General features: G+C 37.3%; 1 protein-coding gene across 2 annotated transcripts; it reads left to right on the top strand.

Moving 5' to 3' along the window:
- The first annotated feature begins 494 nt into the window (after positions 1-494).
- LOC104601164 (transcription factor MYB1-like) lies at positions 495-17,064 on the top strand. Of its 2 annotated transcripts, none has more exons than XM_010264405.3 (2): positions 495-909; positions 15,703-17,064. In XM_010264405.3, the coding sequence occupies exons 1-2, from the start codon at positions 573-575 to the stop codon at positions 16,641-16,643; spliced, it is 1,278 nt and encodes a 425-aa protein (XP_010262707.1). In that variant the 5' UTR covers positions 495-572; the 3' UTR covers positions 16,644-17,064. The 2 variants fall into 2 exon arrangements, with proteins under 2 accessions (XP_010262707.1, XP_088755374.1); XM_088899248.1 differs by having other exon boundaries at positions 497-936.
- The last annotated feature ends 7,364 nt before the right edge of the window (positions 17,065-24,428 follow it).

Below are 24,428 nucleotides of genomic sequence, written 5' to 3'. Positions count from 1 at the left end.
TTTATTAATTATTTTAAAGTTATTATTTATAATTGTAAAATTATTTATTTTAAAATTTGAGTAATTAATATAATTTAAGTATTTAATTATATTAATAATTAATTGATTTACCATATTTAATTAATTAAGTTAAATTAACTAAATAACACTAAATTAATTTGTTTCATTTACTCAAATAGCTGACTTATAAATTTGCTTATATCAATAAAATGGGAAAATCTATGATAAAAGAGTTTTGACTTTTGACCAATAATACTACCTATTTAATGTGTTCTTTTGTTCTTCTCACTTGGATAGTATTAATAAAACAACAAAAAATTCACTGAAGATCGTAAAAATTGAAAATTTTCGTCTCGAAACCAAAGGCCCGAAACATCGGAAGTTCCCGGAAAATCATTGCAAGGAAAAATTGGTAATTTCACAAAAGGACGTATTTGTCAATCCGGTAGAAGTATTTCTGAAAACTGGCAAAGGAATCCCGAAACACTTGCCCTATTAAACAATTCAGCTGTCCCCTGGAACAATAGCAGTTAGGCGGGTAGGTACGGTGGGGGAGAGAGAGAGAGAGAGAGATGAAAAAGGAAGAAGCAATAGTCGCCGGCGACGGCGGTTGCGGTGGTGATGGTAGTGCCAGTGGAACTGGTGGTGATGGTGCCGATAGCGGTAGCGGCGTTGGAGTAGTCGGAGAGGGAAACTGTAGCAGCAGCCGAGTCCGGAGCGGGTCGGAGGATCGAGTTAAAGGGCCTTGGTCTCCCGAAGAAGACGCGATTCTTAGTAGATTAGTGAGCAAGTTCGGCGCCAGGAATTGGAGCCTCATCGCCCGAGGTATTGCTGGGAGGTCCGGAAAGTCGTGTAGGCTCCGATGGTGTAATCAGCTAGACCCTTGCGTCAAGCGCAAACCTTTTACTGGTAACTATCGTTACCAATTAAATTCAGGTCTTGTGTAATTATCTGGTTATGATGTAAATCGAGGGTTTTTGTAGCATTGATTTCAGTTTGGATGCTTCATCTCCCTTTTTTATGGCTTTTAATGCTTGTTTTGTTTGTCGTTTTTCGATGGTAGAGTAGGTTATGTTAATTGTTTACGGAAATAGTAAGGCCACCTTATTCTGTTTTACTGTTGATGCATACTGCCTGGAGAACTGCTTTTCTGTTCTCTACATTTCTGTTGACGGTTGCAGAGCTTTAGAATTGTGTTCCATAATTCTCTGATAATTGAAGCTGCAATTTTTTCTTTGATATGATTCTTGATATGTTCACTGCATTATTGAGAGAACATTCCAATTTCATTATGCCATTTTTTGGATGAACTTCTTGAGGATCCCAATCCCGAACGCTAAATAATTGAGATCTCCTTTTCCATTTTATTTTTGTGATGGGGAACCATGAGAGAAAATAGATGGAATGTTCTAGTTGCCCGTGACATGAAATAGAAGATGAGAAACCAGTTTGCAATTTTAACAGGGAATTGGACTGAGGAGGGACTTACATGATTGCTGAACCCATACAAAGACTCAAGGAGTTGGAAAGCACGATAAATAATAAAAAAAAGGAGTTGGAAAACACGGACTAGAATATATCAAAGTTTTGGTACCTTGCATTTAGAGGTTGGACATCATATACTTAGAAATCAAGAATCACATTATATGCTTCAGATCCAAGAGTGGCTTTAGGTTTCTGAATTCAGGGGCTGGGAGCAGGATGCCAAGGACATCTTCTACTCCACTTTCTCTCATTTGAAATCCATAAAATCTTTTGTTATGATTCTTGATTTATCTCAAGAAATGTTGAGTTATCACATTCAGTATTATTTCATTTATCCAAAGTCTTATGTCCCATTTCAAAATCCAAATAAGGGGAAATTCGACATCCTACACAATGACAAAGTGGATGCCCAAAATTGCAGTAGATCCAATTTGAAAAGACGTGACAAGTATATCAACAGATTTACTACCCTTCAGTGGGCCTCCGAAGGGTAGGGCAAAAAATAAATTAGAAAATGAGGAGGTTGGTTTTAACTTTAGGGTTGAGGATGCTCAGGGTAGACTGAGATCATTTGGAGTGACAGGGGATGTTGATAAAGAGGGTAGAGAGGTGGTTGCAGATCAAATCTTCGAGAAGAATGCGGTTTTGGAGTTAGAGAGGATCAATGTGAGCTCTAGGATCCGCATTTTCTTGAGAAGAATCCCAATGCAGTAAGACATTTTAGAAGTAAAAAAAATCAAACTGTTAAGTCAAAGGTCATAATAAGAAGGTGAATAAATCAAAGGTCTTTAAGATAAGTAGAGAAGTTCCTATTCAAGCGACTGGAGTTGTTGAGTAGTTGAGCAGAGCTTGAGCAAAGTTTTTGTGAGGTTTAAGTTAGACTTTAGTGTTTTCTTGTTGTTGGGCTTTTGTTGTTTGTTGGGGGTTTGGAGTTTTGAAGCCCGAGTTCGGTAGGTTGTCTTTCATTGGTGTTGGAGAATAAAATATCTTTTTTGTTTGTTTGTTTGGATATTTGTATGGGTTTGGTTGGCTGTTGTCAATTTTGGTTGTAGTGTTGGGGGATTGGAGTATGGTTTGTCGTCGGCGAAGGGTTGTTTTTTCTTCTCTGGGGCGACTTCTGGTCACTTTTCTTGTTTTTTCTTTTTTCCTTCTCATAAAATTCTATTTTGCTAAAAAAAATATTCCCAATGAAGTGACTATGCTAGATAAAGAGAGATATAAAAATCATGTTGGACCTAACTATCATTAAAATGGGATAATTGGTACACCCAAACTTTAGATCCAATCTGAAATTCCCCATCAGGTGGTTTTTCTTGGTAAAGAGATGTAAATATTATGTTTGAGCCAAGTAGCCAACCATCATTAAAATGGCATTGTTGGGATGTCTTTCTGGTTATATTAGTACTGCAATAAATTGCTTATTTTTGTATGATTTAGCTCAAGGGGAATGGAATTTTTTTTTTTGATAATTTCAAGGGGAATGGAATTTACTTATTCCATTAGTTGATGGGGATTTGTCTAATGCCATTTCATGGTGTAAAAGGTATTGATAAAGGCCCTTGTAGTTTAGGTCATTATCTCAACAAAGTTATCTAGATCTGTCCTTCCATTCAAGTTAGTTTAGATGGATCTGAGGAAAGCTCAGTTTGGTAATTGATGATCTGTCCAGGTTGGGTATTAAGCCTTTGGAAGGTTCTATAGAAAGCTATGCTCTTTGCTGATCTTTTTCTAGGTTAGGGCCTTAGGGGTGGTGTATTACTATACTTACTGTACTTTTTTTTTAAATAAAAACAATCTTCTGAATCACATCATTTTTTTTTCTATTCTGAATTTATGAATGGATTTTATTGAAAAACTTGTATTTGTATAATTTTGTTGATTTCTCCTAAATTAGCATTGCTTCTTTGTTTGGGGTCAAAAAATTTTTGTTTACTTTTTTTATAGGAAATAGTAACTTTCATTAAAAAAGGTTAATAGAATACATGGGTAATGGGTTAAGTCCCCATAATAAACTTTACAATTATTGATCAAATTCTAATTGCCAATGAAAGTGTTGAGGAGCTGAGTAGGTCTAGAAAAAAGGGCTTCATATGAAAGTTGGATCTGGAAAAGGCTTTTGATTTGGTTGATTGGGGTTTCTTTCTTGAGGCAATGAGGAATTTTTGGGTTTGGTGATAGATGGTGTAAATGGATCTTAGGCTGTGTTAAGACTTGCCATTGTTTGATTTTAGTGAATGGATCTGTGGTGTATCACTTTCTAGCGGTAAGAGGTCTTAGACAAGGGGATCCTCTTTTGCCTTTCATGTTCACTCTGACAGTTGATGTGTTTGGTAGACTTGTGACTTGGGCTGATATTAGGAATTTGGTGAGGGGTTGGAGGGTAGGTAGGAATGAGGTGCCTCTTACCCATTTGTAGTTTGCTGATGATACTATTTTGTTTTGTGAAGGCAGTAATCTTGGGTGGGTAAGGAATTTGAAGACGTCGGCTCAAGTTTTTTTAGTAGATGTCTAATCTGAAAATTAAGTTTGATAAAAGCTGCCTTGTGGGCTTAAATTTGGATGAAGATTGCTAAAAATGCTTAGGTTTTGGGTTGTGAGGTGGTTCAGTGGCCGTAAACCTATTTGGGATTACCGTTGGGGAACAATTCAAGAACAAGCAAATTTTGGAATCCTGTGGTTGAAAGGTTCACAAAGAAGCTGGCATCATGGAAGAGGAGCTATCTATCTCTAGGGGGGAAGAATTACGCTTATTAGGTCTAACTTGCCAATTTGTTGATGTATTTTATTTTGGTGTTTAGGATTCCTGAACAGGTTCGCCATCTAGTTTTTACTAGGACTTGGGTTTCAGGAGAGAACTTCGTGAGTCGGAAGTGAGTGATATTTTGTCTCTTCTCCAAAGGTTGGAAGGGGTTTTTCTAGATCCCACTAAAAGGCATAGTCGAATTTGGACTCTCTCCTCTTCTAGTTCATTTTCTTGTGCCTCTTTCTTCTCAGCCTTAGTTCAACCAAGGGATAGTCTAGGGATGCCTTTTCCTGTTGGGAAGGTTTGGAGCAAGCCTATCCTACCTCGTGTGGGTTCTTTTTGTTAGGAAGCCTTTTTGGAGAGAATTAACACCTATAATTTACTTCAAAGAAAAAGAGCAAATTGGTGCTCTCTTGTAAGGCTAATGGTGAGTCTTGCTGCCATTTATTAATCTCCTGTCCCTTTACCTCTTCAATTTGGGAATGGTTTCTTTATTTGTCTGGGTGTAGGTGGAACCCCCCCTGCCAAACATACGAAGCTTGTTTGCCTCTACCTTTGTTACCTGGCCGATGAAGAGAAAAAGATCTTTATGGAGATGTACAAGGGCAGATGTGTGTTGGACAGCTTGGGAAGAAAGGAATCAGGGGATCTTTCTTGATAAGGAGAGAAGTAGGGATGCCCTAATTGAGGTCATTATAATTAGAGTGTTCCACTGGGTGAAGTCTCTTGATCTTTTTGTGGGAGTCCATGTAGATGATTTGGTGAGGAATTGGAAGGTAGTTGCTAAGTCAGCTCCTAACAAGGTTGTGGTTAGACCAACTTGGTCCCCTCCTCCATGTGGTATTATTAAACTGAATTTTGATGGGAGTAGTGAAAGAAATCTGGGTCCCTCAGGCATTGGGGGCATCTTTAGAAATGAGGAAGGAAGAATTGTTGTTGTTTACTCAGGATTGATTGGTGTTGGTGATTCTTTGAGGGCTGAAATTATGGCTGTGCTGGAAGGTCTTCAAAGGGCTAGAGAGCTGAATATCCAGAGGCTAGTTATTCAAGGGGACTCAAAGTTAGTTATTAAGTGGTTGCAGAAGGAAGAGGAGGCTGGATCTGGATGGTGGTGCTATATAAATGAGAAAAGGAGTAAGTGGTTGTCTCAAGGAATGGAAATCAATGTGCAATGGGTGAAAAGGGATGCTAATTCATTTGCTGATGCATTAGCAAAGGGGGGGGGGTGAGAAGGGATCATTTATTTTGGACTGTATTGTAATTATGTTGTCTGTATTTGGGTGAGTTAAGAGAGTTTATCTCTCCCTTTATCACTTTTGTACTCTCTCTTTATGAATCTAATAAATCAGTTTGTGTTATTCATAAAAAAATCCCCATAATAATGAAGACTAACCCCCAAAAGATTCTATTACAATTCAGCCCAAAACAACTCTCCCCTATTTGCCCCTTGTTTGGCTAGTGTATTGGCTGAACCATTTGCTGATCTTCTGACCCATCTAACAGATGCACCAAAACAACTTTGTCCACTATCCTTCATCTTTTATGTGTTTCTATCAAATAAAAACACTAATCACTTCTAGTTTATATTTCTGTATTAACACCATAGTTTTGGTTTTTCTAGTTCTAGTGGATTCCAAGAGGTCCCACTGAGGTTCCCACCATGAAGAGAGTAGTCATAGTTGGGTGGACCTCTCCAAGATAACCTTGAACAAATTATTTGTGGGTGAACTCTCAGAATCTATAGATGTTAGAAAATCTGTGGCCCAAATTTTAGTTTAAGAGACATAAATAAAGGAATTAACTAATATCTGTAGGGTGTAAGGGGGAAACACAGAACAACTAAGAAGCATTAATTACAGTTATTGCTGGATACAAATGGAGACATGATAACTCCAGAAACCAACCAAGCCAAAAAATAATATTACTCCAAAACCTTGTATTTAGAAGACTTTTCATGATGGGACCACCAAGCCTTGACCATGAATAGATTATTGACAGTGAAGTCGGCTGTAGGATAATCTATTTCAGGTGATAAATCTAGTAGTCCATTATGAATAACCTGTAGGAGTTCCATGATAATACTTCTCAAGAACTAAAACCCTAAGATAATAACCATAGTTGTCTGTTGTCAGGGCGATGCCTAGGTGACAAGATGCCCTTGGAGGCTCACCTCACCTAATTGCCAAGTAGTTTTGTATACTGTGTTATAAAGCACTTTAATATTCTTAATTTTTTGAAATTATAATTATAAAATAGACATTATTAAACTAAAATATTCATTTTGTGTGTTTATATACTAATTTCTTTTTATTATTTTCTTATTTGTTAGGGTTTAATCAACATAGACATTGCTAACTGCTGTATTGAACCCTCAAAGACTTCAAAACTTGAATCAACAAGTAAGGAAGAACTTAAGATTTTGTCTAATTAACACATTTTCTTCTTCTTCCACCTTTTCTTTTCTTCTTTAACCATAACAAAAATAGGGGTTCGGCCCCTATTATTTTTTAATTTTCTTTTCTTCTTTTTCTTCTCATGAATATGTTGATTTTCTTAGACTTTGACATGAAGTGTATACTTTTCTTATGAAAATTATGGACAATTATTAAGGAAATATGGTTATGGAACATAGGGAACTACCCTAGGATATATGCTTTTTACTTAAAAAAAATCCATCTCCTAGGCGATGCCTAGATGACTAGGCAACCCCCTCCCCAGTCACCTAGCCTCTCCTTGGCGCCTTGAAAACTATGATAATAACTATATGTAGGAGACCACAAACATGAGGGTGGGCTTTGGTGTAATGGTTGGGTTGCTTCTATTACGACCTGGGTGACCAAGGGTTCAAATTTGGTAAACAGCGTCTCTGTATGTTCAGGGGTAAGGTTGTGTACATCTGTCACTCCCCAGACCATGCATTGGTGGGAGCTTCGTGTGCTGGGCTGTCTTTTTAGGAGACCAGAAACCTGCAATCACATTTATTCTACTATTTAAATATTAGAATGGATAATTAAATGGTAGAAGAGAAGATATACTTGTCTTGTTACTAGCTTTGGCTGGAAGGGCTAGAAGTGGAAAGGACGACAAGTGCATGGAACACAGTATGGGCTGCATGCTTAAAGAAAGAACTCATTTCCCTGTGACTGTGCTTATTGTTGATGCTAGCACTAGAAGGTAGGAACAAAAAATGCTTGAGGAAGTATGCAGAGCAGGTGATGGAATAAGGATGACAAACTAGTTTCATAAATTTATTTGCCTTTTTAAATTTTAAGTTTTTTTGATTGATAATTTGTTTTTGGTTTAAATGTGAGTGTAAAAAACTTCTCTTTGTAATTGTCTAGGAAGTCCTATGAGGGTGAGATGTGTGTCTCTGTGTATTATTTTTCTTTTTGGTCAGAAGGAGGGGGGGAATAGAATGATATGGACGCGTTTATTGGGAAGAAATATCGCCGCTGGCAGCAACAGTGATTTGGTGTTCTCATTGGATTCTAGCTAGTTACAGTCCATCTTATCTTATCTGTTTTCTGTAAGGATTAGTAGGAAGTCTGATCTATCTTAGGGAGTCTTATCTATCTTAAGTAGGGCGTCTTATCTAGGGAGTCTTATCTGTAACAGGTATAGATTACCAGGGAGTCTTCCTACAAGGAGGACTCTTATCTCTTGTAATCTCCTATTTAAGGAGCTGAGAATATTGAATAAAACCATCGAAAATTTCAGTCAAGAAAGAGAGCAAAGGAGAGTTGGTGATCTCTTGAACAAATCACCTTTAGGACGGCAAGATAGGTTTTTCAAGAAAAGGGAGGAACAAGGGAAAACAGGAGGTTTTCCCTGTAGACCGACCCGTGACGAGATCCTATTCGCGGGACCTTAACAATTTGGTACCAGAGCCAAACGTCATGGGCGATTTGGAGCAGTCGACGTCCAGGGTCCACAAACTGGAGCACAGGCTCGTGGAGAACAGCACGGAGGTACGCGAAATCAAGGATGATGTCCGAGAGTTACGACGCTTGATGGAGTTGTATTTCTCTAACAAGGAAAGGAATCCAGAAGGGGGTGCAACCACAAACAGCCGCCGACCAGACTTGACGAAGTCGTTCGGCGAACAACAGGTCGTCGCCCCGGTAGCCGTAGTCGTTCCCAAGTACAGCAGACTGGAGTTCCCTTCTTACAACGGCACCGGAGACCCTTTGGGGTGGCTATACCAATGTGAGCAGTTCTTTTGCAACCAGCGGACGGAGGACATAGACAAGGTAAGCCTAGTTGCATTCCACTCGACGGAAGAGGCACAACTCTGGTTCTATCGATTGGAACAGGAGGAACCCGGGCTCAGTTGGACCCAATTCAAATCCTACTGCCTCCTCAGGTTTGGGCCCCCATTGACGAGCAACCCGTTAGGTGAACTGATCAACCTCAAACAGACGGGAACGGTGGCTGAATACCAACACCAATTCCAGACTCTCCTTGCCAGAGCAGCTTCGGTGCGACCGGACCAGTAGGTAGACATGTTCACCGCAAGGTTAGCAGAACCCTTGAGGGTGGGCGTGGAGATGCAACACCCCCCAACCTAGTTACAGCCATGAATCTAGCTCGCGCCTTCGAACGCAAGCTACAACTCAGCCGCGGAACCTTCAGTATGGGGCGGCCGCCGACATCATGGGCACCCCCGAAAACACCCGGAATGGCCCCTTCTTCTGCAACTAGCCGAGAACAGAAGCCTCATACGAGCAACGTCCCCAGGTCGGCATCCAGTATGGGAAGCAACATGGTGGCACCCCCCATTAAACGCTTGTCTAGAGCTGAGATGGCAGATCGTCGGGCAAGGGGGCAGTGTTTCAACTGCGATGATCTTTATTCGGCGGGACACAGGTGCAAGAGACTTTTCTGCCTCCTGGTGGACGAACAAGAGGAAGACGAGGATGAACCCGCAGCGTTCAAACCCGAGATCTCCCTCCACGCAATCACCGGAATAAAGACCTCTCAGACTATGCAGTTACAGGCACGGGTGGTAGGGAAACCAGTACGGATCCTCGTTGATTCAGGAAGCACACACAATTTTGTAAGTGAGCAAGCTGCCCTTTAGTTGAAATTACCTATGGAAATCAGACTAAAACTACAGGTAGCCGTAGCAAACGATGAAAGGGTTCACAGTCCCGGAATCTGTAAAGACACCCAAATACAGGTCGAATCTAAATCCTTCCTTGCTGATTTATTTGTGCTATTCTTGGAGTAAAATGGTTGATCACCCTAGGCCCAATCCTATGGGATTTCAGCGCCCTAACGATGACATTCCGCTTGAATGGGAAACAAGTTACTTGGCAGGGAACTAGGGTATAAGCAAAAAAACCACAGGTTCATATGCTTCAGGGGGAAACGACGCATACAACGAATATGGACAGGCTCCTCACCGATTTTTCAGATGTGTTCCAAGAACCCAAGGGACTTCCTCCTCGAGCGTGCAATCATCGGATCCCTCTGGTGACGGGTTCAAAACCAGTTGTTGTCCGGCCTTATCACTGCCCACATCTGCAGAAAGACGAGATAGAGAAGCAGTGTGCTGAAATGATGAAACAAGGGATCATCCTCCTTAGCCGTTCTCCCTTCTCCTCGTTGGTTTTGTTGGTAGCAAAGCGGGATGGTACTTGGAGGTTTTGTGTGGACTACAGAGAGCTCAATAACCAAACTGTCAAGGATAAATTCCCTATTCCCATTATGGAAGAGTTGTTGGATGAACTTCAAGGTTTTGCGGCGAATTGGTACGGTTGCATACCAGCCGGAAGTGCTAGAGAATAGCAGAATCCATGATGTTTTCCACATTTCCTTGCTCAAGCCGTTTACGGGTATTCCTCCTGACCGAGTTCCCCCCTTACCACCCTTGAAAGATGGCAAACTCATCCCCCAACCTCGGGCCCTTGTTCGCTCCAGAATCAATCGGGGTGTTCTCAAAGTCCTGGCGAAATGGGATGGCTTGTCATCAGCCGAGGCCACCTGGCTCCCCTTGACTGAGTTCCAAGACACGTATCCGGGTTTCGAGCTTGAGGACAAGCTCTTAGTCTAGGAGGGGAGTAATGATATGGACGCGTTTATTGGGAAGAATATCGCCGCCGGCAGCAGCAATGATTTGGTGTTCTCATCGGATTCTAGCTAGTTACAGTCCATCTTATCTTATCTGTTTTCAGTAAGGATTATTTGGAAGTCTGATCTATCTTAGGGAGTCTTATCTATCTTAAGTAGGGAGTCTTATATAGGGAGTCTTATCTATCTTATCTGTAAGTGGTATAGATTAGCAGGGAGTCTTCCTACAAGGAGGACTCTTATCTCTTGTAATCTCCTATTTAAGGAGATGAGAATATTGAATAAAACCATCGAAAATTTCAGTCAAGAAAGAGAGCAAAGGAGAGTTGGTGATCTCTTGAACAAATCACCTTTAGGGCGGCAAGATAGGTTCTTCAAGAAAAGGGAGGAACAAGGGAAAACAGGAGAGAATAATTACTTACCATAGACGATTAGCTAACATGTACATTGCTATTCGCGGGCCCTTAACATAGATCCTATTCGCGGGCCCTTAACATAGAAGATTAGCTAACATAGAAGATTAGCTAACATGTACATTGCTATTCGCGGGCCCTTAACATAGAAGATTAGCTAACATGTACATTGCTACAACTAAAGGCAGGTTAATGAAAGGTCGCAAAACAAGGGACATTTTTAGTTGTTAGAAATGCCAATGGAGAGAATAATTACTTACCCAAGGAATAGAAAGAAAAACTAGATCATCATCATCATCATCATCATGTAAGCCTTGAACCTCCTGTTTCTTTTTTTTTTATGGTAAAAGAGAAATTTCATTAAAGACCAAAAAAAAAAAAGAAATTGATTACAAACCCCTCTAAGGTGCTAAGGTAACACCTTGAACAAAACACTCTCAACATCCGACAAAGAAAAAAAAGAAAAACTCCTACAACTTCACATCCAATTTAACACAAGCTCTCCATCAGATTCTCAACTCTAAAACATACGAAAGAAGCAAAATATCATCTTCCAAATTGCCAATATCAATCCCCCTGCTGCCTTCCAACACTACCGCCACTACTCATCTCCATCTAATACCTCCTCTTGCCCTTCTGTGACCTTGTCAAAAAAGAAAATCTCCTAGAACAACAACTTCACAACCAATTTAACATAAGCTCTCCATCAGATTCTCAACTCTAAAATTTATGAAAGAACAAAATACTATCTTCCAAATTGCCAATTTCATTCCCCCACACACCCTCTTCCAACACCACCACCTCTACTCTCCATCTAATACTTCCTCTTGCCCTTCAGAAACCTTGTCCCACAATCCTCCTCCCTCCCCTACTAAGGCTTGACCATCATGTTTCTTCCCGTATCCTGAAATTTCTATCTTTCCACACAGCAACATATTACAGAAGGGGTTAGATTCCACAAGGTTGTTAACCTTTCAACAGCCAAGTTGCCAAGCATAGTTGTCAAGGGCGACTAGGCGCCTGCCTAGGCGACAAAAATGACAGTGGGCGCCTTTTATAATATCATTTATATTGCTGTATCTTATTAATGTATGTGTTAATACATTTTATTATATGCTATATATATCAATTATATTTTGTTTTAATGTTTTACTATTGAAATTTAAAAGATCAAAGGGTTTTGAGAAGAGAAAGAAAGAAAGAAAAGAAAAGGGGAAAGAAACAATAGAATAATAAAATTCTTTTTTTCTATTCTCTCTCTAATTAAATAAAACAGAAACTCCATCCTTGTTTTTTTTTTTCTATTTTACTTTCCATCTTGAATATTTATCATATAAAGTTAATAACCTTCTTTAGCTGCTAATTAGTATGCATTTGCTCTATTAAATACTTATTATAGTAGTATTATTTTTGAAAATAATGAAATTAATATATGTAAAAGATTTTTATCTTTTGGATGTGATGATTTGCCACATTTTTAGAGGAAATTTAATGTTCTTAATAAAGAGAATTGCTATTTTTCAATTAACATACATGCTGAATGGTATATTAAACTAGGAAACTAGCCAAAATTCATATTATAAAATTTTTATCGCCTAGGCGACTAGGCGCCCCAGTGTCGCCCAGAATCGCCTAGATGCCTTGAAAACTATGTTGCCAAGCATCCAGTAAGCTTGCTAGGTCACCCAGATATATTGACAGAACTTTTTAAAATGGATTTGGCATTAAATAGAATGAAATGGCGATACAGGATTCAGGTACCTGATTCCCATATAGTTGATGGGATAAGGCTTAGATGATGATGATATGTGGACAGGATTTGCAATGATTTAGTAGATGCTGAACTGGCTTCATGGGTGAAACACAACACACTTTGGTTGTTCACTACCTTGCCTTTGATGGGGAGATTATCTATAGTCAGAATCTTGTTCGGTTCAATGATTTAAAAGGCGCGCCTGGGGCACACAGGTGAGGCGCCTAGGTACTAGGTGCAGACCTTTCAAAGACACACACCTGATGCACCTAGGCATGTGCCTGATGTGCGTTGTGTCTCAGCCCAAGCATGCACGTTTTGAAAATTTCACGCTTCTTTGTTTTTTTTTGAACCCCGTATTTGCTAATTCTGTTCATTCATTCATTCTAATAAAATATCTTCTTAGAAGGCAATTAAAGTTATAGAATCATTGTTTTTATATGAGAATTAAGAATTTAAGACCCTAACATGGACTTGTTTGGACTTGCCTCAAGGGGCATGGTACAAAGGCGGCTCGTAGAATCAGGAATGCAATATGTTTTACATCACCTTAGCTACTTGAAGTAATGCAATTGAAGAAAAAAATAGATTGTGGGTTTTACATGCTTGAAAATGCTTTATATGTTTGCTTTTATTTTTATATTTTCATTTGAATACTTTTTACATGTTATGTTATGTATTTTAATTTTAGATAATAGGTTTTATAAAACATTTATTTTAAAATTTAAGTTTAGATTTTTTATTAATATTATGTTTAATATTTTTTGATTTTTTTGATTTTTCTGACATTATTTTTTAGATTTTTTTTTTTGTATTTTGTGCCTTGCTTTAGAAAGGTGTGCGCCTCGCTTTGCACCTTGCGCCTCAGGCGCAAATTGGCCCTTGCGCTTTTAAAACATAGGTTCAATTAGGTGGCCCAAATGAAGAAGCATACCTTAGTGGGGAAGTAAAAGGAGCAAATCCAACACCTAGGAAAAGTTCCATTAGAGCCATTCACAAATGCTTTGTAGAACAAGTTCACTGAGATTGAGAAGATGCCCTTGGGATCTAAGCACCAAACTCTTTTATTCATGCCACCCACTGAAATCTTAATATTGGATCCTACTAAGCAATGTGAATAACACATTTATCTCCCAATTGTTGGCATTCTGTCTGAGTTGGGGTACCGATACCACCTCTATGGCAATGACCTTGTAAGATTCAATCACTGTAGCAGTCTTGTCTCTGGCTATTTTGAATGAGCTTGAGAATTCTTTACAAAGGCCTGGTTCTCACACCATTTGTTTTCTGAAAGAGAACTGGGCTTCCATCACCAAAAGGGATATTTATCGGAAATTTGCATTTGCTATAAGGATATCCTTCCAAACACTTGATCCATACGGAGTTTGAGGCATGATTGGAATCCCATCCAAAATGTTTATTCCTGTATTTTATTTCAACAAGCCACCTTCAATGTGTTTTTGGTTCTTTTCCTTATCTTAGAGCCATTTTACCAAAAGAACCTTCTTCACCACATGAAGTTGTTTAATTCCATCCTATCATTTCCTTTGATGATGTGACCTTACTCCAATATACTAGATGATATCTCTTTTCTTCATTTGGGCCATCCCAAAGAAAATAGAGTGAAAACAATTGGGCCATCCCAAAAGGCTACTTCACTTATGCTTCCTTTTTTAAATCCCTTTGCTCTTCCCAGGGACAATGGGGTTTTCCAACCAAGGAGATATGGTCTAGATCGGTTCCACCTGAAGTTATTATTTTCTGCTGGGAAGTGTTTTATAGAAAGATTAATACCTTGGACTGCTTGTAGAGGAAAAGGCCTTCTTTGTGTTTGTCCCCTAATTGGTGTGTACTTTGCAGGGCTAGTGGTGAGGATTGCTCTGACTTACTTGTATCTTGTTCCTTTTCTAGTGCTATTTGGAGTTGGATCTTCTCTTTGTTTGGGTGTAGGTGGAGTCTGTCCACAGTTTTAAGTCAGCTATTCAATCCTTCCTTTTTTGTGTGGCCTACAAAAAGAGGAAAAATAATGTGGAGATGTCTTAGAGCAGCCGCCTTGTGGACAATCTGGGAGGAAAGGAATGCAAGGGTATTCGAGGATGAGGAAAGAAGCACTCAAACTGTTGAGGACTGTATCTTGACTAGGGCCATTCATTGGTTAAGAACAATGGACTTATTTCATTCATTCTCCTTTGATGATTTTTGGAGAAACTGGATAGCGATGGCTAACAGCCAAGGAAACCCAGGCCCATCGAGGATAGGAGGGGTGCTGAGAGATAATGAGAGCAAAATATTAGCATTGTTTTCAGGCCCCGTGGGAATAGGAGACTCCAATGGAGCTGAGATGTTAGCGGTGGTACAAGGTATTCAGATTGCAGAACAATTAGGAGTTCAGCACTTGGTAGTTGAAGGGGACTTTAAGATTGTTGTGGGATGGCTGACAGAACCAGCTTCAGCTATGTGGCGACACAGAGACCTGTTAAGGAAAGTCAACTGGATCACAAGAAACATGACTATTACCTCTCTTTGGGTGGGAAGATCAGCAAATTCCTTAGTGGATGGTTAGCTAAGCAAGGGGCTTCAAGGGAACATTTATTTTGGGCTGCTCTGTAATTTTATTTCTGGTTAATTCTGTTTTAATTTGATGTAATACTTGCTAGAAGAGGTAACAACTCGTGCCTCCTCTCGGGTCTCCTATAATGCCTCATATTTCTGATTTAATAAATTATATTCATTCATCAAAAAAAAAAAAAAACAATTGGGCAGATTGGACAAAGCACATTTGAGAATAAATCCCTTTGGAAATAAGATCACGCTTATACCCTATTTTCTATGAATTTTTTCAATGAATGGATCCTAGATCATCTTAAATTTGTAATTTGCTCCAATAGGAAGACCCAAAAAAAATTGTAGAGAGACTGCCATAAGTGCAGCTCAAGGTTTCTGCGAACTCAGCAGTTATCTCCATCTCATCGACCCCATGTACTTGCTCTTTAATAGGTTTAAATCCCACTGTCATCAGGGTTAGGGGGTTATAGGTAGGGGGATGGGCTATCTCCCTGTTGTGTACCCCCATGAATAGGTGATCATTAAAAAAAAGTCTTATATGGACCCGTTCAGATTCATACTTTTACAAACATATGCATATTTGTTTGATGGTATTGTTGTCTTCATTTCAAAATGATGCCTCAATTGTTCTTCTTGAGGGGGGGAGAGGCTGACGGCATATATTTTTGCAGATGAAGAAGATCGGATAATAGTTGCAGCCCATGCAATTCATGGGAACAAATGGGCATCAATTGCGAGGCTTTTACAAGGGAGAACAGATAATGCTATAAAGAACCACTGGAATTCTACCCTGAGACGCAGGTGCATGGAGCTTGACAGGTTTAGGTCAGCATCGGGTGATATGGTGGAAGAAGCCAGCCTTGACAAAACTAAAGCATCCTCTGAAGAAACACTGTCATGTGGAGATGTCAATTCATTCAAGTCCTTGGATGGAAAAGATGTCAACTCCCTGGAGAACATATCAAACCAGTATGAAGACAAGGCTCAAATAAAAGAGGATCATGGAAGTGCTGAAGCAAAAGATCCACCTACCCTCTTCCGTCCAGTGGCACGTGTTAGTGCATTTAGCCTCTACAATCCTGTGGATGGACCTACAATTAGATCTTCATCTGGTGCAGTTCCATTGCATGGGCCATTGGTTCAACCCTCAAAACCAGATTTTGGGATATGCAAATTGCTTGAAGGTGATGTTTGTGGTGATCCCTTGGTACCACCACGATGTGGGTATTGCTGCTGTGGGACTCAGAATGGAGCTCAGAGTGGAGGGAATTCTCAAAGCTCTTTGCTGGGGCCTGAGTTTGTTGATTTTGTGGAACCTCCACCCTTCTCAAGTCATGAGTTGGCTTCAATAGCAACAGATCTAAGCAACATAGCTTGGCTTAAGAGTGGCTTGGAGAATGGCAGAACCAAAATATTGGATAATGCAGCTGGTGGAATGATTTCCCAAGCAGCACAAATGCAAATGGGACATGTCGAAGAGAATAGGAAGAATGACCATCTACGATTTGAAGAGGGAAGAAACAAATTGATGGGCATGATGACGGAAGTGTTGTCATCTCAGATGGCCAGGCAACCATTTGGGGTTCCGGCTAAAGTTGAGGGTTTGATTTGAGATAAAATGCCAGGATTTTCATGTTTGTAGATGCCAAAAAATCGGACAGGTTAAGGTATTAAGTGATTACTGAGCTTCGCTCGTACATCCTTCTGTATCAAGTGTATTGAGCAATGAAGACTGCGGATTCTCCACCAAGGCTTTCCTATTCACAAGTGGACAAATCATGCCGATTAGAATCTCTCTCTGTGAATACCCGTTTCAATTGGCTTCAATGCCAAAGATCTGTTTTGCACCGAGTCAATGTAGTTGAATCAGCCAATCAGGTTCGATTTTCACGCGATTGAAAGAATGTTCTGTGTGGAAAGATGGACCTATGTTATGTTTAAAGTTTCTTGGTTAAAGATATAGTGCAACTTGCTATGACCAATGAAAAACACATCAGAGTTGATAGAATATAGATAAATCCCCCTTTTATTCTCATGCAGGTTCTGTTGCAAGCCAATTTCTGCTATAGATATCGGACTGTTTGTTCCTTTTTTTTTCCCGCATGAGAAGGGTTAGTAACCATTTGGACTACAGGGCAAAAATACAATAGGCCAAAGGGCCGGCTTTAAATCTCACAAATTCAATTGCAGATTCAGGAACCTTCATATTTGTAGTTCTTCAATCGAGGAATATCTGTGTTTTGTGATGCCTCTGTTTCAAAATAATTTCAGGACCTCATGTTTGGCGGTTGAGATTTTGCAGATTTTAAACGGTTTCGGTTTTAAAATCCAGTCATTAATTGTGATAAAAGCACCCTTAAATTCCATATATTTCTGAATTCAGGTCCACTATGAAATTGCCCCCCCCCCCCCTAACAAATAAAAAAGAAAAAGAAAAACCCTATATTTCTAACTCTTAAAACTTCCCCAACATTCCTTCTCCCGTTCCTTTTTCATCTTGAAAATTTCTCTAATGTCTCTCTTCCTACTTTTGCTCTCCCACCTCCGAAACCTGGCCTCTTGTATTAAAGTTTCTTTTTTTATTATTAATGCCGTCTATGGGCTCTCCGCTCTCCTAGTATATTATTGCAAAAAGATCTGTGGCCCAGCTATCATACATGTACCAATGGATAGCAAGGTGTCTACTAGTATGTCAGAACTCAGAAGCAACCCATATGTTTGCCACTTGGTCCACTTCTCATAGCCAGGGAAGATTTAAATCCAGTAGTGATTATAAGTAAACAGCTAGAGTTGTTAACATTGGCTCTCATGGCATCTCAAGTCTCAATACAAGAGAAATCTACATAGTTATCTGGTGATCAAACCAAATTAGTTGTTGCACCACCCCTTTACTCAGGCTTCAGGTCCAAATCCAAATCCAAAACCTCATGTCTGGGCCTAGCCCTATTCAAAGCTGAAGAGTGAAGACTATGCCAACCCAAGCTCAACCTGAGCTAAACCAAACACAACTCAGGTCGGGCTTGGTCAGGTCTGAAAGGTTTCTAATTCATGTTTTCCAGCCATCTTTCAATGGGGCTTCATAAGACAATTTTTTATGCAAGAAAGGCATAATACTGGAAGAACTTTGGTCAATCAAAATCATTTTGATAAATACCACCTGACTGGTTACCACCTTATGATACCAGTTGATTGGTTACCACATTCGTATTTGTATATGAATGCGTGCCCAGGCCAAAGCCCAAGAATTCAATCCCAAACTATGCAAAAACTCAGATTGGAACTTGGAACGTTCTCAGTTTGACCCACCCAAGTTGCAGTCTACAGGGATTGAGATGACTTTAGATCTACGCCATGAAACTCAAATAGAAGACATTTTGATTTGTTTGTTTATTGAAACAAGTTGCAGCTTTACTTCATCACTTAAACAACATTAACACGTACTTAATTATAAACAACCGTATGGATTTATGAATATGCATTTGATAATATAAGAAGGTTTCACCTGTAGTCTCATTAGAACAATTAAGCTAAGATGTAGCTCCAAAGATGGAACCCAGTTTCGATTAAGAAAACTGAACAGCATGCTCACAATTAATGCGGATTGAGATGCGCACATGTATTGGAACCTTTACATTGGACCTACACTCCTGCAGTCTGGAGCGAATTATTTATTTATTATTTTTTTAAATATGGATCTTTCTGCTCATCGAACCCACTAAATATGGGTATGGACCTGAATCGGATTCAAATCAACCTGTCAATAACCAAGAGAGCACTGCTAAGAATGTAAGTTCCTTTTTCTTGAACCGCTTACACGACATATTTGGAACATTGTGAAAGTTTGGGTCAGTGGGATGCACGAGATTTATTAAGCGAAAGCTAAATAATAAAAAAAGGTCAATTACTAAAATACCCTTTATACTTTCATGGATTTACTAAAATCTACCATATAGTTAGCATTTTACTAAAACATCACCTATAATTTGTAATGGATTTAATCAATCTTCCATTAGATGACAGTGGAAAATGACAGTGTTGATCCCAATGTTCATTTAAATAAATTTAATTAAAAGAAAATAAAAATAAAAATACTATTTTTGCCCTTAAATAAGATACGGGAAACCACTCTATTGGATATATTTGGTCAATTTTGTTTTCTATACAAAAAAGTGTTAAGGGTACTTTTGGAATAAAAAATCATGGGCCTAATGGAAAAACAAACACTCCTTAATGAAAGGTTGAATAAGTAAATAAGTTGTAAAATATATGGGATGTTTTAGTAAAATGAAAACTATTAGGTTTAAGTAAATATGTAAAACCATAAGGTGTGTTCTAGTAAATGACCCTAATAAAAACACATAAAAGTATACAATTGTTTTATATTTTCAAAATTTTTAAATAATTAATAATTATTCATATTTTATATACTACTTTTAATAAATTTTTTATAATACAAAAATAACAATAATTAATTTCAGTTAGTTTTATTCATCAAACTGATGAAACCGACCAACCCAATCAACTCGACCTGAGTTGGTCGGTTTTCTAGTATTTTAGGTTGGCTTTGGTTCAAAAATTTTCCAATTCGACCAAGTTGGATCAGTTTCACTTTGCCCATTTGTAAACTGACAAATATCGAATGACCTAACCATGGATATATATTAATATTTTATATTTTAAATATAATTTTGAATATGGAAAATGGGAAATTTCCCATATTTCTTAGTCTAAAATGTTTTATATCATAAATCTAATTTTTAAATTTATTTTTATAATAATTTTTAAAATTAATTTAATTTTTAAGTTTAAATCTTGTGAACCGATCGACCAAAAACCAAAAAATGACCCAAACCGATACAACTTGAGTGTGCTGGTTTTCATAAAAGGTCAGTCGGTTTCAGCTAACCAACTCCCCAACCTAACCAGGTCAATTTGGTTGGCCAAATAGCCTACGGCTGAACCGAACCAACTCACAAACACTCATAATTTCAGCTAAATTAATAGTCTCATCTCTGATAAATAACAATAGTTTAATCTCCAACGCTTATTGAAAATTTATAGTGAAAATACACAATTATTGAAAATATATTGATAATGAAAAAAATACAATAATTAGAAAAATACAATAAGTACTAAAAATATATTAACTTAGTCAATAAATAGTATAATCTCAAATAATAGTTTAATCTCTAATAAATATTAATCAATAATTTATAACACAAATACAATAAATACAATAAGTACAATAAATAAAATTTAAAAATTTTAATAATAGTAATTTAATCTCCAATAATTATTGAAAATCTGTTGTTAAATAACAAAACAAAATAAATTTATACATAATCATTGAAAATATATTTATGACAAAGAATAATAAATAATTACTGAAATATAACAAATATTAATTTTAGTATATATAATTATATAAAAAATACAGATTAAGAGTTTAAAATTATTATTAATAAATATTAATTTTTTTGAAAGTTATTTTCTCGAATTATTACTTGATATAAGTGAAATTAGTTATTTACAATATTATGTAAAAATATTAAATTATTATTAATTTCAATATTATGTTATAATTATTTTTCTACTTTTCAGAATTTTTTAAATTTAATAAATAATTTCTTTATTTTAACTATTGAAAATCTAGTTATGTTAAATAGTTTGTTATTTAAAATATTTAGTTATTTAAATACTTAAATAATATGTAAAATATTTAAATTTTAAAATATTAATTATTTATTGAATTTAATGAACCATAAAATCATAATTTATACTATTATTACATAATTTTATTATTAATTTTGTAATATATTAAATTATTATTAATTTCAATGTTATGTTATAATTATTTAAAATCTAGTTATTATAAGTATTTAGTTATTTAAATATTTAAATAATCTATAAAATATTTAAATTTTTTTTGTTAGGTGAATTTTATTTATTTAAAGCTATTACATATTATTGAATATTTGAAAAACATTTAAATTGATTATCTGGAAAAACATAATTTAAATTGTTAGTACATAATTTCGTGATATATGTTGTAAAAATATAAAATTATTTTTTGTGTTTTTAATAAATATTTTAAAGTTATTATATAATTTTGTTAGAATATTTAAATAAGTCTTAAAGTTTTTAAGTCTCTAAGATGATGCATTTGAAAGCTGTGCATTGATAAAGATTTGGTAAAGAATCTGGGTCCTTGGCTGTAGGTGGACCTTTTATAAAAATAAATAAATAAATAAATAATCTGGGTAGATCCTTATGTCCTATGGCATCCACATTTCTGTATGGTAAAGATTACCAGAGAAGACTTTAGGGGGGTTTGCTGTTGTTGATATGGCAATTAATTTTTTTTCGGTCATTTACTAGAACACCCTTTATAGTTTCATAGATTTACTTAAACCTATCCTATAGTATGCATTTTACTAAAACACCCCTTATAGTTTGCAACCTATTTACTGACCTTTCGTTAAGAACTATTTGTTTTTCCATATGAAAATAGCAACATAATCACCTAAATTAAGTAGAAAATGTTTAAGGGCATGGAGCAATGGTTGTTCATTTCCCTAAACTGAGTGGAAAATGCTCAAGGGTATGGATCCATGGTTGTTTATTCCAAAAGTACCCCTAACACTTTTCTATAGAAAACAAAATTGACCAATTAGAGAAAAATAAAGCGGTTTTCTATGTTTTATTAGCGGCAAAATTGGCATTTTTTGTTCTTAGTTCCTTTTGATTAAATTTATTTGAATGGATATTAGTGTTAAAACTGTCATTTTCCACTTCGATGTTTTAGTAAAGCACAAACTATAAAGCAGATTTTAGTAAATTTATGAAACTATAGGGGGTGTTTTAGTAAATGACCATTTTTTTATCAAAGAAGGGAACCACTATAAAACAAGGATACATCTGTTGACATGAAAAAATATTCAAAAGAATTGGAGGGGATGTTCAAAAATCGTTTAGATTGACATGGAAATTGCTTTTAGTTTTAAAATAAAATGGTTTATATTGACAAACAAAATCAATATGCAAGGTGCCACCAACTAAGTGGTTGGTAAGGTCTTTATTGGTTGCAGCGGAGACTTGGGATCAAATCCCTCCTGTACCTCGGTTGGGGGAAGAAGGGCTACCCCATAGTTTGTAGCTGTTCAAAAGGTATCAAAATAAATAAATAAATCAATGTAACTCATCCAACCCAACTATTCAACCTAGACCCTAGAGCCCTAGAAGGCCTCTCTCTCTCTCTCTCCTTGGCACATTCTCTCCTTTGTGTCAGTCAGATTGCAGGAGGCTTCTCTCCTCTTTTCAGACACATCTCGGTTTCTCATGTTTGCAGACCAGACAAGGTAACAATGCAGCGCATTCTCTTGCCAAGTGAGCAGTCTCTATTGGTTCTGATTAATGGGTGATAACTGATAGCCCCTCTTTTCTGTTTGCAATAATTTGTATTGACAGTTCTTCTGCTTTTACCGTAAATTGAGATTTTCAATGAATAAATGGAAGTAACCTATCTGCCTATGGGTCTTTTTACTCAGAAAGAAATAAAAAAAGAATCCAAATCAGATCGGATTGGAATATATTCGAATGTTGCAAACCTAATAATAATGTACAACCTTTCCAAAGACCTAACAGGCCAAGGAAAGACAAACAAGTTTGTTGTTGTATTTGTATACATATATACCTAACCTACTGCATTTTCCATTTTGTAGGACTGGACTCCGGAGGAGGATGCTCCCTCAGCTTTTTCTAACCAACTTTTGATTTTAGGCAACCCGGGAAAAGGAAAAGATCTCTTCCTTTCTATGGGACAATATGTCATGGATGATTGAGAAATTAACAAGGTTTTTTCTTCCTGTGTGATTCAACAAATGGATTACTAACTTATGCAATTTTTTTTTTTTTAATATTTCTTTTCTTTTTCTTATCATCAGTGCTTTCCTTGAAATTACTTGGGCCATCTAGCCTGAGCTGTCAACAGGGTTTTCTCCCTCCATGACATGTTATTTTATGTTAATATTTTAAAAATTGACCCAGAACTGGAACTGCCTTGGCCACCGGTTCCGGATCAGCAGTTTGACCATTCAGTCCAAATGGACAGTCCATTATAATTTAAAAAAATAAAAAATAGTCAAAAAATTATTATTTGGATTGAACAAATTAACAATTCAATCTCGTGAGTCAATGGGTTGCTGATCAAATCAATAGTTTTATAAAGGAACAGTTTAGGGGTAAAATAGAATCAGTTGCCTGAATGATTTTTGGGCTGACTGACTGTCTGAATCAACAACGGTTAAAAAACCATGGTAAATTCAGCACTGATTAAAGTTACATAATCCTGTATGAGTATATCAACAGAAGAAGAGTCAAGGCTCAAGAGTGAGACATCGATCCAATAGAATATATATAGACGTTGTTGCTATTAACATCGTACCAGGTGGACAATGGTGGAGAAGAGGCAGACAATGGCAGAAGCTTCCTTGCGATGAAGGGCAAGCAACAGTAACCATTATAAATGATTTGTCATACTCATACAGGGAAACCCAGATAATATGCTCGTACGTCCAATTAATCCGTCGTTTTATGGCTTTCCCTGAATCCAATGAACTAGCAACTGTCTGTACTCCATGGTCCACGCCATTCTTATTGTAACTGCAGGACAATTGATGAATTCATGTCTTGTATTCCAAGGGATCCAATCCCATCACCAACAAAAATGGGCTTCAGGCCTGTGAAAGGTCCAATTTGATGGTACATCTCCATATATAACTACTTTTGCTACACCACAACACCTAAATCCCTCCCTCACATAAACTAGGCCAAGGCCACGTTAAAACTTTGTGTATTCTTCTCGTTTTTTTAATTTTCTCTTCTTTTAAACTTGGCACAACTTAAGTTCAATGATCAATCCTGCCTAACTAATTAGTTGGATGGGTTGTCTGAGGATTCAATCCAACCCATACATTCAGATACGGTCCTTTATCTGCAGGTTTGAATTTTAATTGTAGCCCAATAGCTAACCAACTTGTGGTCCTAAATGCCAGATCAACCTCATCGATCCAAGGTTTGAGCTTGGAGTTCGTTGGACTGGGATTAAACCCACCTCACTACTTCCTTCTGCTTTCATATCCGATGGAGAGTGTCTGGTGATTACAAAATGACTTACCTTCAGTAGTAAATAGTTTGTTTTGTTTCTCTAGCTAATAGGATAGCTGGTGGATAATGAAAAGGTACATAAACACTATGGATGTTAGCCCTTCTATTTGAAATTAAAAAGTGAAGTCTTCAGATGGTCATTGCCCTGCATCAACAACCCCTTCACTTGGTATTTCGACATGGAAATAATCTTTTTGATGACTAAGCCCCCAGTGGAGACAAGGCCACCTAC

Source organism: Nelumbo nucifera, chromosome 2 (assembly GCF_055504915.1).
Source record: "Nelumbo nucifera cultivar China Antique chromosome 2, China Antique-T2T, whole genome shotgun sequence".
Lineage (NCBI taxonomy): Eukaryota > Viridiplantae > Streptophyta > Magnoliopsida > Proteales > Nelumbonaceae > Nelumbo > Nelumbo nucifera.
Note: the sequence above shows the minus strand (reverse complement) of the source record. Positions and strands in the feature narration are given on the sequence as shown.

Excerpts from the sequence above, each read along its gene's own strand:
- LOC104601164 (XM_088899248.1), top strand. The coding sequence starts at position 573 with ATGAAAAAGGAAGAAGCAATAGTCGCCGGCGACGGCGGTTGCGGTGGT. Across the intron at positions 937-15,702 it reads TCGTTACCAATTAAATTCAG|ATGAAGAAGATCGGATAATA; the intron begins GTCTTGTGTAAT and ends ATATTTTTGCAG.